Source organism: Lates calcarifer, linkage group LG10 (genome assembly GCF_001640805.2).
Source record: "Lates calcarifer isolate ASB-BC8 linkage group LG10, TLL_Latcal_v3, whole genome shotgun sequence".
Taxonomy (NCBI): Eukaryota; Metazoa; Chordata; class Actinopteri; family Centropomidae; genus Lates; species Lates calcarifer.
In genome coordinates, this window is record NC_066842.1 from 2,923,130 (window position 1) to 2,938,876 (window position 15,747).

Genomic DNA, 15,747 nt, shown 5'->3' on the forward strand with positions numbered 1-15,747 from the left:
ATGTCGTCAAAATGGTCAAAAAATGTCATAGTATAGTATAGTATGTCGTCAAAAATGGTCAAAAAATGTCATAGTATAGTATGTCTCATGTCAAAAAATGTCATAGTATAGTATGTCGATCAAAAAATGGTCAAAAAAATGTCATAGTATAGTATGTCATCAAAAATGGTCAAAAACCATGAAAAAAGTCATAGTATAGTATGTCGACAAAAAATGTCAAAAAATGTCATAGTATAGTATGTCGTCAAAAAATGTCATAGTATAGTATGTCTTCAAAAACGGTCAAAAAATGTCATAGTATGTCGTCAAAAATGGTCAAAAAATGTCATAGTATAGTATGTCGTCAAAAACTGGTCAAAAACCATGAAAAAAGTCATAGTATAGTATGTCGTCAAAAAATGTCATAGTATAGTATGTCGTCAAAAAATCGGTCAAAACCATGAAAAATGTCATAGTATAGTATGTCGTCAAAAACCGGTCAAAAAATGTCATAGTATAGTATGGCTTCAAAAACGGTCAAAAAATGTCATAGTATAGTGTGTCGTCAAAAACAGTAAAAAAAAATGTCATGGTATAGTATGGCGTCAAAAATGTCATTATATACCACAGTTGATGGAGATCCTTTTTCTCTTTGTAGCAGTGGAAGTACATTCAAACAGACTTTTTAAGTAAGATACTCAAACAGTGTAATACTGGTGTTCACATTGACAGATTAATATAATGAAGTAGTACAAAAGTGAGCTCTGGTCTTTAAGAAGAAGAAAGAAAAATCACTGTTTGTCATCCAGCAAAATACAAAATGAGAAAACAGTGTTTATACATTCAGCTTTTAGATGATATGTTTTGACTTCTTAATTCATTGCTGTCATCTTCCAATAGTGTGTCTGGAACTGAAAACCTATTCATCTGGCTGAGTTTGGCCTTTGAATCATTTGCTGGAGGTTTTTTTTAACCGACTAAACCAAAAATATCATCTGTTTGTGGCTTTGTTTCTTAATGACTGGTGTAAGAATCGACCTCATCCACACCCAGTAATTTCCTTCAGGTAACGTCAGTGCTCACCTGTTGTAAACCAGACGTTAACATGTTTATCTCCTGCAGATCTCTCAGGCCAAAGACGACTTGATCCTGTTCTCCAGCAGCGAAGTGTCGCCCTCCGACAAGGCCGAGCAGGAAACTGCCGTTCAGCAGAGACCACAGACGGTGAGAGGATGAAAAAAAAGAGAAAAGAAAGAGTGTAAATACATGAATGACTGCAGCTCTGTGTCAAAATAAAGCATGTGTGTGACGTAATTGTGTGTCGTCTGTGTGTTTGTTACCTCACACATAACTGACCTGTCCAGTATCAGCAGGTTCAGGACTCTACGTCGTTTAATGTGTCTCTACTGCAGCTGTAGCTCTGAGGTTTGAACTGAGGGACAGAAGATTTTAAAACCTGTTATTGATCAGTGTCAGTTAGAGAGAGTAGTCAGATTTTACTTTAAATTTGTAAAATCTAATTGAATTTATGAATTATTTGTATTGCTAAACAATAAAAATAAACAAATATCAAATAGTAAAGGTTGAACTGTAAAATGTTTAACTTAACATCATAACACAATAGTCACAATCGACAGAAACAGCTGAGTAAACAATAAAACTTTACTCACACCTGTGTCTGGAGGCCGTGATCATCAGGCTGAATGAAAACGAAAATGTCTCCGACTCACCTGACTCTCCATCTCTCCCCGCAGACCGTCGTCCGTCAGTCCAGCCGCGGTTCCGCCCAGGCCGCCGTCCAGACGGGTGACCGGCGCTCAGGGCCTCGCACCAAATCGCAGCTCCCGGTCCCCAGCAGCAGGGGCAGCAGACACGAGCGCCCACCACCACTGTCAACAACAACAACAACAACGGCGGGGGCGGTAGCAGCAGCCCGATCCGAACCCAAACGCCTCCGAGCCGCAGCAGAACCACCACCACCACCACCACCAACAGCAGCAGCAGCAGCAGCAGCAGCAGCAGAACAAAGCAGGCTCCACCCAACAGCAGCAGCAACAACAACTACTACCGCAACAACATCAACGACAACAACCAATCACACGAGGACATCTGGATCCTCCACAGAGACCTGCATGAAAACAACAAGTAGACATCTTCCTCCTCCCTCCTCCTCGTCCTCCTTCCCATGATTCCGCTGTGAACCTCCCTCCACGATGTAAAGACTAGGTACCTGACGACCTTTGACTTTTAGTATTTGTACTTGTTATCCGTACTTGTTACACTGTACTACAGTTGTGTACTTGGGGACCATAGTTTTATTCTATTACAGTATTTGAAGTATTTGATCGTTCTGGGGGGATTTTGGGAAAAATAAAAGAGGGTTTGGTAAGAATTTAAAAAACAGCAGAAGTTAAAGTAATGCAGCAGGTTACTTTACTGTCGCCTTATTCCAGCATCTCAACCTGCAGTATTCAAGAATTTACTGAAGCAAAGAGTCGAGATATAAAGTATTTGACTGCCTCAAAGAGTCCTGGCACAGTATTTTTTGTGTACTTAAAGTGAAATACTGTACCTCTCCTCTGGTATAAGGCCATTGAAGAGTAACTGAAAGTATTTACAGGTGTTACTTTTAAGTGAAAAAAGTGTTTTCGGATCAAAGAAAGAAACGAGCAGGTTTTTATTTTCTTTCTTTCGTTGTTTCTTTTTTTTTTGCTATTAAGTATTTTGAGATATTCAAGTGTTTTATCTTTAAATAGTTGCAAGGTTGGTTTAAATACTGTTGGAAATTAATCAGGGTTTTACCAAATATATTTGTAAATAAGAATTAGTACGTTTAAAATGCTCTATAGATTGGTGTACGTGGTATGACGCTTGTACAGTGACGAAACCTTAAAGCAAAACTGCTGAAACAAAAAAAGAAACTTGTACATAGTGTTTGTAAAATGAGTTTGGTTCTGAACCCTTACACTTGTTTCAGAGTGAAGGGGATGTGGCAATAAGTAATAGAACTGTATAAACACAGGATTGTCCTCTGTCAACTGTAAGCCATAATAAATATTTTAAATCATTTTCCCTGAGTCATGTTCAATTTAACCCCAGCTGAGCCCTACAGTGTAATTCACTTTTCTTTTTTTGCTTTCCATTATCACTGTGTTCTTCGTCTGTTTTTGTTTTTAAAAAGGACAAGTTTTATTTTAAGCAGACATTGTTTATATATATATATATATAAATATAAATATATACATAATGTACAGGAGAGATTTTAGTCAACCTATGATTTGGATCTGTATGATAGCTGTTTGAGGTTTAAAGAATTGTCTTTCAAGCACAAACATTAATTAAAATGGCACTGTCAAAAATCCCCACCGGACTTATTCTGTTGTTTTGTTCTTGATTTTTTAATTTTTTACTTTACAGAGCCCCCACAAACTCCCAAATGATGTTGATTTTTTGAGCCTTTGGGGACTCCATAGCACCTGATCCCTGTTAACGAAAAGATATTTTTACACCAATCTAATGCTCAGTTTTTCTGTCTGACAACATTATGGATAGGATTCCTGCAGAGGTAGACCTTTTTATTAAAGATCCTTTTTGTTAACTGAAAAACAGTAATACCAGACTCCATTGACAAAAACAGGAATTTTACCAAGCAGAGTGCAGTAGCTGCTGGAATACCACTGCCTCCATCTGTTGGTTTGTTTGTGTTATTGTGTTGACAGAAACCTTCAGATCCCTTTATTAAGTAAAAATAACACAAACAAACTAACCCATCAAGGCAGCGGTTGACCAACAACTCCCATGTTCTGCGGGGTAAAATTCCTGTTTTTGTCAATGGAGTCTGGTATTGATATATATCCAGCGATATATTTCTGTTTTAAGACAAAGGATCAAGGATAAATCATTTACACCCAAGTACATGTGAAAATAAGAAACAGCCATTTTATTACTCTTTTCAAAGTCACCAGACTTCATTGACAAAACCAGCAATTTTAGCAAGCACAGTAGCTACTAGAATACCACTGCCTCAGTCTGTGTTATTTGTGATACTTATAACTTATATAAAGTATCAATAACACAAACAAACAGACAGATCAAAGCAGCGGGATTCAAGCAACTCCTGTGCTCTGCTTGGTAAAACTGCTGTTTTTGTCAATGGAGTCTGGTATTGATATACAGCGATGTTTCTGGTTAAACAAAAAGGATCTTTCTCCTTAATAAAAAGCTCTACCTCTGTAGGAATCCTCTCCATAATGTTGTCAGAGACTTATAAGCCTGTCTGTACTGTAGTGGATGTACTTTAACAGGGACAATTGCACTGTTTGATTACACCTCATGAAAAAGACTCACTTTTCTCCACTGTGATTGCTGCACTCTGGCTTTTAACAAAAAACACAACCACAGTAAAATTCTCAAAATCTTAAGTTTTACTGGAAATATAGTTGATTGAACAAATACATATACATATATAGTTTTTGGACACGCGTCCTTTTCCTATGTGTAAGAAACAGCTTTGCCCTTAATTTACACTGTTTAAAAAAACAAACAAACAAAAAAAAAAACAGAAAAAGAAACATCTGATGTCACAGTTAACACATCAAGGCATTTCTCCATGGTACCTTAATTTTTTCTGCATCACTGCTAAAACAAAACTATTGTTCAGTATGAAAGGAGCAACACTCGAAAAATAAAACGATGTTAAAGGAGACAAAATGGTTTCCAGTTTCAGAGGGAAGCAACAGATACAACTTGGAAAAAATTTACCCAACTTTTAAACACTGATTCACCTACATGAAACTGCTTTTACTGTTAACTTTTGTGTTGCTCTTAAGTTTTTCACACTTGTAATATGAAGTTTTGACTCTGTATAAAAAGACTTGTTAGCATTCAAACTATAAGACATAACATTTTATTACATGTGTGCAAAACCACTCTACCACTTGTGTATTAGTGTAAAATTCTGTCAATAAATTAAACGTCATTCTGTGACAGCAGTTTGTTACGTTCACGTTATATTTGTATGTGAAGAGTTGTATGTATTAGTCCTAATTATCGGTTTTGATTAAAAACTAAGTAGGAATGAGTCAATTTTGTCCGAACCCTGACTTCAAAGTGTTTTTTTCAGCACATTTTTCAGAAAAACAGAAGTTTGTTTGGTTCTAGTGGAGAGTTTTACCTCTCAGGTAATTTTTGGAAATAAAATTATCACTATTTGCCAATTGGACTCGACGCCATCTGCATCAAACCCATCTACGTTGGTGTGTGTGTGTGTGTACGTCTGGCTGATCAGAGGCGGGTGTCATGGACGTCGTCCTCAGCCTCCTCCAGCAGCGATGAAATCTTGGCGGTCTGCGGCGCCGCCCTCTTGCTGGAGTTGAGGCGGTGGAGCGTCGGGAAGAGGCGGAGCCGGTCGGTGGTGCTCATGGCCTGTTTCAGTTGACTCGTCTCATTCAGGAGCCTCTGGATGGAGTCGTAGCTTTTAATGGAGTTGCCCTCGATCATCTGGACAGATGGGAGGAGGAGGAAGAGGGGGAGGGAGAGGGAGGAGGAGCTGGTTAAAGTTTTTTATCTGGACACAATGCACTGAATTAAAATGAGTCATTGATAAAATAAAAACAGAATTTTCTGAGGGATGTATCTGTAGTATCTGCAGTACCATCTACAGAATCTGTAGTATCTGCAGTATCTAAAGTATGTGCAGTACCATCTAAAGTATCTAAAGTATCTGTAGTATCTGTAGTACCATCTACAGTATCTGTAGAGGACGATTATTTATCAGGTGACGAGAGGAAAAGTCGATCAGACAAAGAGGAAATCCTGATTATTTGATCAAAATAAAAACTCACCAGGAACCTCTGACAGTCGAGCAGCGGCTCCACCCTGTGCTCTGATAGGATGACGGTGCAGCTGAAGAACGACTGCTTCAGCGTCTTCCTCAGGACCTGCAACGTTCTGCTCTCACACACACACACACACACACACACCATCATCATCATCATCATCATCATCAAAGGCCGTCTCTCTCCACTGCTAACACGTTAGCTTAGCCTTCTGTTCCTGCTGAAGCGGACATGAAAGAGCAAGCCTCCGGTTAAACCACACTGCTCATTATAGGCTTCATTTCCCATCATGCCCCCCTCCGTCTGCACATATGGCTACACAGACTCTCACATACAGTAGCTCAGAGTTACTGTAAGCAGTCGAGATTGTCACCATATGCTGACAGGAACACTACATGAGCTTGTTTCGGGTGACGGATACAAATACACACAAATCCTAGATCACTTTCAGGTGTTTGAGCGTGCAGGGGGCGGCGGCTCCTTGCCTACAAATACGATTTATTAGAGAGACTGAAGAAATACACGCAGGCAGGAGGTGTATGCACATTAGAAACATTTACATACCAGACTCCATTGACAAAAACAGGAATTTTACCTCACAGAATGTCTCGATCTGTTATTTTGTTTGTGTCACTGTGCGACTTCCAGCGCTCGAACAAGTGTTCAGATACTTTACTGGAGTAAAAATAACCCACACAATTACAGAAACAAACTAACTGGTTGAGGCAGCGGCATTCCAGCAACTCCCACATTCTGTGAGATAAAATTCATGTTTTTGTCAATGGAGTCTGGTGGCTTTGAACAGAGCAATAAAACCGCTGTTTCTAGTTAAACAAAAAGGATTTTACTCCTTAATGAAAGGTCTATCTGCAGGAGTCCTGTCCATAATGTTGTCAGACACTTAGAACAACAGTGGATGTATTTTAAGGCCGATAATTGAACTGTTTGATTATGTTAAAGCAGCTGTTTAGTGATTTTTGTCCAAGTTTACACCAAAAACACTGTTATTCTTTAATACCTAAATAATAAATGTGAATGTATGCATGGCTTAGAATGAGAGAGGCACATTTATATTTTTAATATAATAATAATAATAATATTGTGAGAACTGTATTTAAATTTTTCAAATACAAGTTCAGAAACAACACTCTATCAGAGTATTTTGGCGTAAATACTGACATGGGGTCGAGGTAGGCGGAGGGTTCGTCCAGCAGCAGGATGCGGGCCTTGCTGAGGATGGAGCGTGCGAGACACAGCAGCTGTTTGTGTCCATTGCTCAAGACGCTGCCTCCGTCCACCAGCTGAAAGTCCAGCTTGTCCGGAAACTGTTCGATCACCGACTTCAGACCCACCTAACGAAGAAAAGAAAAAAACCAAGGGAGGAATTTAAAACGGTGGTTAATTCACCAGAAACATAAGGTTCATTACCTCTGAATTGATTGATAAAATGAAAAACATGTTGATAGAACAGGACAGACTAATTACAACAAGCGAGGGAAAATAGAGGCTCACCTCCTCAGCCACCCTCCACAGCTCCTCATCGCTGTAACGTCCGTGTGGGTCCAGGTTCATCCGGAAAGTCCCAGTCAGAATAAAGACTTTCTGTTCAGTAAAGAACAGAGAAAACATCTAAATCTTATCTTAGAGATTGGGTTACCTGGGCAAAAGCAAACATGAAAATTCAAAACAAACCAGCTACATATCAATACCAGACTCCATTGACAAAAAGAGTAATTTTACCGTGCAGAAAAAGTGAGTTGCTTGAATACCTCTGCCTGTATCCATGTGTTTGTTTGTGTTATTGTGTGATACTTTCACTGATGTAAAAGGATCTGAACACTTCTTCCACCACTGAAAGTCACACAATAACACAAACAAACTTATCAATGGGGGCAGCAGTATCCCAGTAGCTCTTGTGTTTCATTTAGTAAAATCACTGTTTTTGTCAATGGAGTCTGGTATTGCTGTTTTCTGGTCAAGTAAAAAGGATGTTACACCTTAATAAAAAGCTCTATCTATGTAGGAATCTTAATCCATAAATGCCAAGTTGAATTATCTTTAAGTAGCACATTCTAGCTCAATACTGCATTGTCCCAATCAATGATTTACATCCAAAAACATGTGAAAATAGGTTCAAAAATACTGGTGTTATCCTCAGCTTTAGCTGTCAAACAGATGTTTTTCCACTTATAACAACAAGAAAACAGAGTCTCGGTGAAAAGCCGCTCAGCGTTCGCAGTCGTACCTGAGGCACCACTCCGAAGGCCTTCCTCCAGGTCTGCAGGGACACGGAGCTCCAGGAGACGCCGTCGATAGAGATTTCTCCATCGGTGGAGGCGAGGCGCAGCAGGGCGGACAGCAGGGTGCTCTTCCCTGAGCCCGTCCGACCCAGCAGACCCACCTACACAGACACACAACCAGAACAGACACTGTTAAATCTGCTTCATACATCAACTCATTTCTTGGGTTCTGGGGTTGGGAATGCTGCAAATACTGCATATGCACACATACTGTTCAGTATATAAAGATCCAAGTAGAGTACACACTGCTGCCTTGAGGTGTTAGGGAGTCTAAAAGCTCGCCATCCTTTCAACAATTAGCCCATTTATCTGGAGGCCATAGAGCAGCTAATGGGACGAGGCTAAAGTACTGACACTTACTGAGCTCTGCTAGTCCTCCAGGATTCATTACAGAGGAGCTCATACTGACTATAATTACTGCCAGGAGCAGAGAAGGAGAGCGGTCACATATTGCACAGACTATCTCTTTTGAATAGTGATTTGTAATGCAGGATATTTAGCTTGAGAGGGAAGATGCTACAGACACAAATCCAACTGAAGTGTTTTCTAGCAGCAGAAACCTGCTGCTGTTCATAATCCTACTGTGGATTCCTCGTATCGTTATCATCTTATCATTTGTTTTGTTCAGGGCCTTGCTTATTTGTCATTTGTTGATTGTTTTGTTTTTATTGTTATGAGGCCTGTGTATCTCTCAGATGAAGAGCGCACGTTAATTCTGTCAGTTTATGAGGAATTTAAAGACACCGGCAGCAAAATGTAAAAATGCAGCTGCCGACAAAGCCTGGAAGACTTGTCAGATGTTTTCTGGAATCTTCATTTGTAAAATGAGATGTAAGGACATGAAAATATGTGATGATTATTAGGATACTTGGATTAAATTCAACACGATTGTTTATATTGATAATGATGCTAAATTCTGCCATAATGCTTGACTGTGAGAAAAAAATCAACCGGTTCTTCCACCTGTGGGATGGTACTTACACCGAGTTAACCACAAACATAACCTGCTCAGAGCAGTTTAGAGATGCAGCGTAAATTACCATGGCAGCAGACCCCAGGTAAAACCTATCCACCTTTCATAGCACGTTTTAATTGGGATGTTACACCAGACATCGTTATTCCTGATCCTTGCTTCGTAGTACAGGCTTCTGATTTGTACCTTTTTTCTACTTTGACCCCAGAAAGGAAATATCAATTACGACAGTAAAGAAAAAAAAACTCAGTTCCCTGCATTAACTGATGTTGGGGAAATGGAAACAAGTTGTAAACACAACAGCATGAACATTATCACCAACATGGAGTTTAAGCTCCGTTTTGTTTTCCACCAACTCCTGAAAACTCCTTCCTTCACTCAGTTCCGCTTCATCATTGGAATGAAAACAGAATAGTATGCAAATAGCTGCTACAAACAATCCCTTTCAAATCCACAGCTATCAGATCCAGGATTAATATAAAATATTGATTATAGCATCTTTCACCCCCATCACTCAGGACTTACACTCTGCCCCCCCTCCACAGAGAAGGAGATGTCGCTGAGGACGGAGCGTCCAGCCTCCGTGTATTTGACCGTGAGGCCCTGGACGTCCATCTGGCCTCGGTTGGGCCAGTAGTCGTGAGCGTGGGGGTTGTCGATGACCAGGTCATTGCCTCCTTTGCCGCCAGATTTCCCCGGCAGCGGCTCCTCCGACGGCAGGTCGATGAATTTGAAGACACGGTCCACTGAACGCATCTGACAGGAGGTGGAGGAGAGGGAGAGGAGAACGGTGGGTGACTGGGATCAGTCTACGGCGTGAATACTAATTGGTGCTGAACCTGGACCGTTTTCTTAGCTCATGAAAAGTTGACATTTATTTTGAAAAATTCTTACACAGGCAATGTTTCAGCAGAAGCAAACCGAACGTACCTTTTCTTGAGATTTCAGTAGCTACTCTTAACATCACAGAAAATGTTATCTTGTGCCTGTGATAATCCACCACCATTGTGTGAGTGAGTGTGTGCTGAACAAAACGTCCTGCACTGTGATAAGCTCTGTCAGCTCCACTGACCATGTCTCTTTGAACAACAGTGCTTTGCAGACGATATAGAAGGCATCAAAGCAAGTGTAAAAGCATCATACGACAGTGATTCTCTGAAGGCAGTGGTGAACAGGTGTCCAACCTGAATCAACCCACCTGTTAATACCTTCACTATGATGTCACAGCGATAGAGACCATCAACAATATACAGAAACACAGTATAACAGAGGCTTGAATCACAGACAGGCATGTCATGTAGCCAGAATAAATACCATTTGCTAAAGCAATGCTATAAAAACCCAATTAGCACAATTCAACAGGTCTCCAAACACAAACAAAGCCACAGCTGCGCCACACACATCATCTCCAGCAGAGGCATCAATGTTAACTGATAAAATGACGAAGAGAAAACAATAAAATACAGGTCAAATGCATTTTACTCAACCGAAACAAATAAAAAGCTGCTTCTGTCGAGCGGACACTCTCAGTCCTGAAGCGAATCCGAGAAATCCGACTGACTGACTCGACTTTCAGCGTTAGCCTCCGTGACGATAGAAAAGGACTTAATGTTGGAACTGAGACGCACAGATAAACCTCTACAACAGACTCACTGAACTCTTCCTCCTCCTTCAGCCGTTGCCGGTTGAGAAAACAGCTATTAAATCTATGCTAACATGTTTTAGCTTGCGCTAGTAGCTACAGACGCGGTTTGCTAGCTCTGACCGGTACGTACGATCTCTGAGCATCCAATCAAATGACAGGACAATGTCGACGTCATGTTTGGCCTGCTCGCCAACTCGAAATCTGATTGGTTAAAGGATCCACGCGGCAACAGTTTCTTTGATTAATTTTAAATGACAGGAGCGCGCACTGTTGATTCTGAAGGGCTCAAGGCAGGTTTCTGTTACCTTGGCAACACAGGGCTGAAATCTGATTGGATAAAAGCTTTAACATAAATAGACTGTATTGGAAGACCTGTCGTGGACCACCTGAGGAACTGCGTTATAAACCAGCAGAAAGGAAGCCACTGAAAAGATCTGAGAACTGGACTGATGTGATCTACTTTCTTGGACCTAGTGAGGGCTTCAGCATCCAATCATCCAGAGTGTAGGGGTGTGTCTGGTGCCACCCTTCCCCACCTCGAAACCACTCATGAACTGCATGCGAACCTCCAGCGGGTGGAGGTGGAGGCGGAGGTGCAATGAACGGTGTAAACGGAGCGGTGTGGGAAAATTTGGGGAAGGTTGAACGCCAGATGGGACTAGCTGCAGGAGAGAGATCTGGTTGCAGACACAGGTGTTAAAAAACAAACCCCTACATGTTCAGCAAAAACCCTCCCCCTAATGCGTGTGTTTGTAACGCTCGATACACTCTTGACCGGCCATTGGTTGTGTGGTATTTTAATGCAAGTCAGGTCTTTGTGTGATCCACATACCAGTCCGTCTACGGTGATGCTGGTGATGATAGCCCATTGGAAAACCCCCAGGATGAGCATGGCCAGGGCCACAATGATGCCAATCTCCCCTGGTTTGTCCTCTGTTGAGAGCGCACACACACACACAGACACACAAAGTCACTGGTTTTGTCCAATCAAAGCTGCTCTCTCTGATGTCAGGTATTGCAGCTCTGCTCCTGGCTCTATTGGAAACTAATGAGCTGTGAAATGACCCTTTAATCTGCTCACAACATCAACACAGGGTATGACGCAACCACCACACATGTTAGTGAAAGTGTGTGTATGTGTGTGTGTGTGTGTGTGTGTGTGTATGTGAACGTGCGTTTCCCATTCATTTAATTAAACAAACACATGCTTCCTCTCGTTCATGACATTTTATCCGGTGGCGTTCCGACAGTTTTGGTTTGGTTTTCAAAGACAAACTGTTCTGTTATGATCCTGATATCTGACTCTACACACTGTCACACACAGATAAGACCGAGGCTTCTTCACCAGAGACCCAAACAAAACAAATAATAAAAGCACTGGTAGTTGCAAGAAACCGCTCTCATTCCTTTTAAGTAACAAAATGTAATTTCGCGGAGCAGCAGCGCCCTCTGCAGCCACGAGTGGTAATTAATTCTGTTGGGCTCAGAGTCGATTTCATGTACAGAAAACAGCGACGATCAATCTCTTGACCGGAGCTCCCACTCACTGAGCTGAAACATAGCCGAACTGACATATATTACCCACGATGCCCTGCTTCTGGAGCAGGAAGTGCTGTTGCTGTAACAAATACGCCAACCTCTGTTTATAATTCTTGTTATTTTAAAATAAAAACCTGGGTTCGGTTCCCGTTTAAAACCTCACAGTTACAGTTTCTTTTTATGCTATTTTAGCCAAAACCACAACCTTTTCCTAAACCTAACCAAACAGAGACCATTCAAAACCGTTAAGCGCATGTTTATTATTATAAACAACATATTTATTAGTATAAGCTCCAAAATGCCTGTTGCCGTTGGCCGGCTTACTGCCATGTTGCAATACATCCTGCTGCCAGTAGGGGGCGGCACTGTAGGAAACAGTCTTCTCGGTCGTATTCAAGTGTAGGAACAAACAACCAATATGGTTGTATGAGTTGGAGGACATGTTGCTCAGTTAAGGCCTTTTCACGAGCGCAATTTTTAAAAATGCAATTAATTAGCAATTTTTTGTTATTTTTTACAACTGTTGTATTTTTGTTATGAGTACTTTAATGCAGAACGCAAATATTATGCAGTTTAAAAGTCTTTTTTTTTCCAAAAGAGGTTGATTTTACTGAGCTTTGTCACCACCACTAAAGGCATCACAATCACTAAGGCTGCCAGAAGTTGCTCTGGGTTAAAGGATCCTGATAATTGGTCAAAGCCAGTTTTTCCACCTGAGAATCCTAAACTACAGCCTTCATCCATACGTGCAAACCTCCACCCGTCTACCCACAGTCATCACTCACGGTTGCTTCCCACGGCGATGAAGGCGGCAGCGGTGAAGAACAGGACGAAGATCATGTCGCAGCGGAAGAGGAACCATCGCAGCGCCGACAGGTAGTGGAACCAGGCGGCGGTGTGAGTGTTCAGCGCCTTGTGGAAGAGCGTTTCGAAATAGGTCTGACGCCCGAACGCCCGAATTGTCCATAAACCCTTCAGCGACATGATGAGGTGGGAGAAGATGGGGCTTCGAGCTGGAAGAGGGAAGAAGGGGCACAGCTTAAAGCACAGTAAGGTACAGTTTTAAAAAAGTTCTACACCTGTATTTTGCAAACGGCTAGTATTGGTTTAGTCGGTCATGTCAATAAAGCAACTAAAGCTAAGTGGGACAGAACAAGTGAACAAAGGCGGCTCAGATTAGAGGAAACAAGAGGGAAGGCAGGCAACCTGCGTCAGAAGGAATAAGAAGGAAATTAGACAAAACAAATTTGGTTGGTTTTGCGCAGTCATTCATGACATTTGGTTCATGAGGCATGACAGAAAATTAAGGACTCATTGTGAAAATATGTGTACTTTGTGAAAAGAACAGACTTAGAATACAACCTAACCCTGACCCTTGAAATCAACACAATGGTTTGCAGATTGTAGTTTGAGTAAAACGTTAATAAGTAGAGATGGTAAAAAAGTTTTTCAGAAGCCAACTTCAGTGTCAAAGGGAACTGGTTGTACTTTTACTCATGTAGAGAATCTGGAAACTAGAGATGGACTGCTACCAGACTCCATTGACAAAACCAGGAATTTTACACCAAAGAATACAACAGCTGCTCATCTACTGCTGCCTCAATCAGTTAATTAGTTTGTGTTATTGTGCATTCATATACTTTATATAAGTAAAGTACCACACAGTAACACAAAGAAACTAACAAACAGAAGTAGAAGTACCCCAGAACTTCCTGTGTTCTGCTCTGTAAAATCCCTGTTTTTCTCAATGGAGTCTGGTACTGATATATAGCAATAGTTCTGGTCAAATAAAAAGGATCTTACTCTTTAATAAAAAGGTCTATCTCTGTAGAAATCCTATCCATAATGTTGTCAGACACTTAAATAACAATTTGAGTCAGTGGCTACAGTCCACTGCAGTGTGTTTATAGTTTTGGTGCCACAAAGTTCACGCATACTATAAAGTCATCAGTCAGTGGAATGAAACCTGAGTCTAGTTTTAGAGTTGCTTTATTTTCAAATCTTGTTACTCGTCCTGTTTGTAATCTCTGAGTAATGTAAACAGAACAGTGCTGACAAAAAGCTAAAGCATCCTGATAAATACTTGAGTGACTAACACACATGACTTCCACTGTGTTATGTCTGACACGCTGCTTCTGACACCAGGATGGGGGGTGGGGAGGGTGTTTGAAGGAAATCCCAGCTCGCCTCATTGCCTCATTTCTCTGACCCCGACGTGCTCTCAACCTGACTCTGGAAAAGACCTTGCCATCATCAACCGAAACACACATTCAGCGACAGAATTGAGAGCAAAAACAAACAAACAAAAAAAAAACACAGGTGGCACGTTTTCTAGTCATATCAACAATTTGGGGTTTGGTTATTTTGCCCCTCGTCCTGGAGGAGCCGGAGATCAAACCACAGACAGACATTTAATCAATCCTGACAACTAGACACCAAAGCATTTTCTAACTACAGTTGCCAGCCGTGGCACTTCCTTTGCCTGCTCCCGTCTCTCTGAGGCCGTCAATCCATCCTCTTCCTCAGCCTCTTCCTCTGTCATGTTTTTGTTCTCCAGCGCGACCTTTGACCTCATGACCACGGGCCATCCACCAGCTCTGCCTGCTGATGGGCAGTTATGATGACTGCGAGTGTCGCTTCCTCTGCTTGCTTTTCCCATCATGTTTTCACATCTACTCTTTTAATTATCGTACTGTCTGTTTTCCTCGCTCTCATTATGTCGCTAAATAAAAGAGAAATAAAAACACAAAGCTCAATTCATCAACAGGAGAAGTGCTTTTGATTTTTGCATTTATAGAAGAAATACATTCCGTAAATTCTGTGAATTGGATTTTAATAATAAATATGATGTAATAAATATTTGGTTGCAACATTCAATTAAATCCATCCATTAAACGGCAGCCATTTTGTTTGTGTTTACATATCGCAAATGTGCGAGAAGGTCAGTCTTCCAGTTTAGAAGGAAAGAACCGGGTCGACAGACAGAAACTCATTCTCATTCTCTCTCAGCATCAGGTGCTGTTGTGTAAAAAACCTGGAACGCGGACTTTGAATGGAGGTTGTTGCGTTCTTGATTTTGACCTTGTCCATTAAGTTGTAACACTTTATATTAGGCTACACTTATTCACCATTACCTAGTTGCTTGTTAGCATGCATATTGGCCCTTTATTAGTCATTATAAAACATTTATTAATCCCTTATTCTGCATGATCATATTCTACAGCTACTCGGCCATTGGACAAATGTCCTAATTACTGCTAATTGAGATTAAAGTCCGTGTAAAGCAGGAATACTAATGCGTTCTGAGAGTTAGTCACAACACAGAAAAATGTGCTATTAACCACTCAGCTAAATTTGAATGGTTAAAAAATAAGCAAATATATAAAATTAGTTTTCAAAATCATTAAAATATAATGAGCTCTCTCTGCTCTGAGATGCTGGGGGTGTGTCCACTGGAGGTGTAAAGTGACAGTT

General features: G+C 40.9%; 2 protein-coding genes across 2 annotated transcripts in view; one reads left to right on the plus strand and one right to left on the minus strand.

Annotated features, from left to right (window-relative positions):
* The window catches only part of cttnbp2 (cortactin binding protein 2), an 85,395-nt gene extending 82,051 nt beyond the window's left edge, over positions 1-3,344 (plus strand). Inside the window, 3 exon segments of the mRNA XM_018692362.2 lie at positions 1,102-1,203; positions 1,734-1,836; positions 1,839-3,344. Coding sequence (XP_018547878.1) covers positions 1,102-1,203; positions 1,734-1,836; positions 1,839-2,128 — 495 coding nt within the window. The 3' untranslated portion in view covers positions 2,129-3,344.
* A 1,041-nt stretch (positions 3,345-4,385) lies between these two features.
* Positions 4,386-15,747, minus strand: part of cftr (CF transmembrane conductance regulator) — a 32,729-nt gene continuing 21,367 nt past the window's right edge. Inside the window, exons 20-27 of the mRNA XM_018692375.2 lie at positions 13,059-13,286; positions 11,567-11,667; positions 9,615-9,845; positions 8,062-8,217; positions 7,329-7,418; positions 6,996-7,168; positions 5,823-5,928; positions 4,386-5,478 (exon numbers count right to left, since the gene is read on the minus strand). Coding sequence (XP_018547891.1) covers positions 5,263-5,478; positions 5,823-5,928; positions 6,996-7,168; positions 7,329-7,418; positions 8,062-8,217; positions 9,615-9,845; positions 11,567-11,667; positions 13,059-13,286 — 1,301 coding nt within the window. The 3' untranslated portion in view covers positions 4,386-5,262. The remainder of the gene's footprint in view (positions 5,479-5,822; positions 5,929-6,995; positions 7,169-7,328; positions 7,419-8,061; positions 8,218-9,614; positions 9,846-11,566; positions 11,668-13,058; positions 13,287-15,747) is intronic.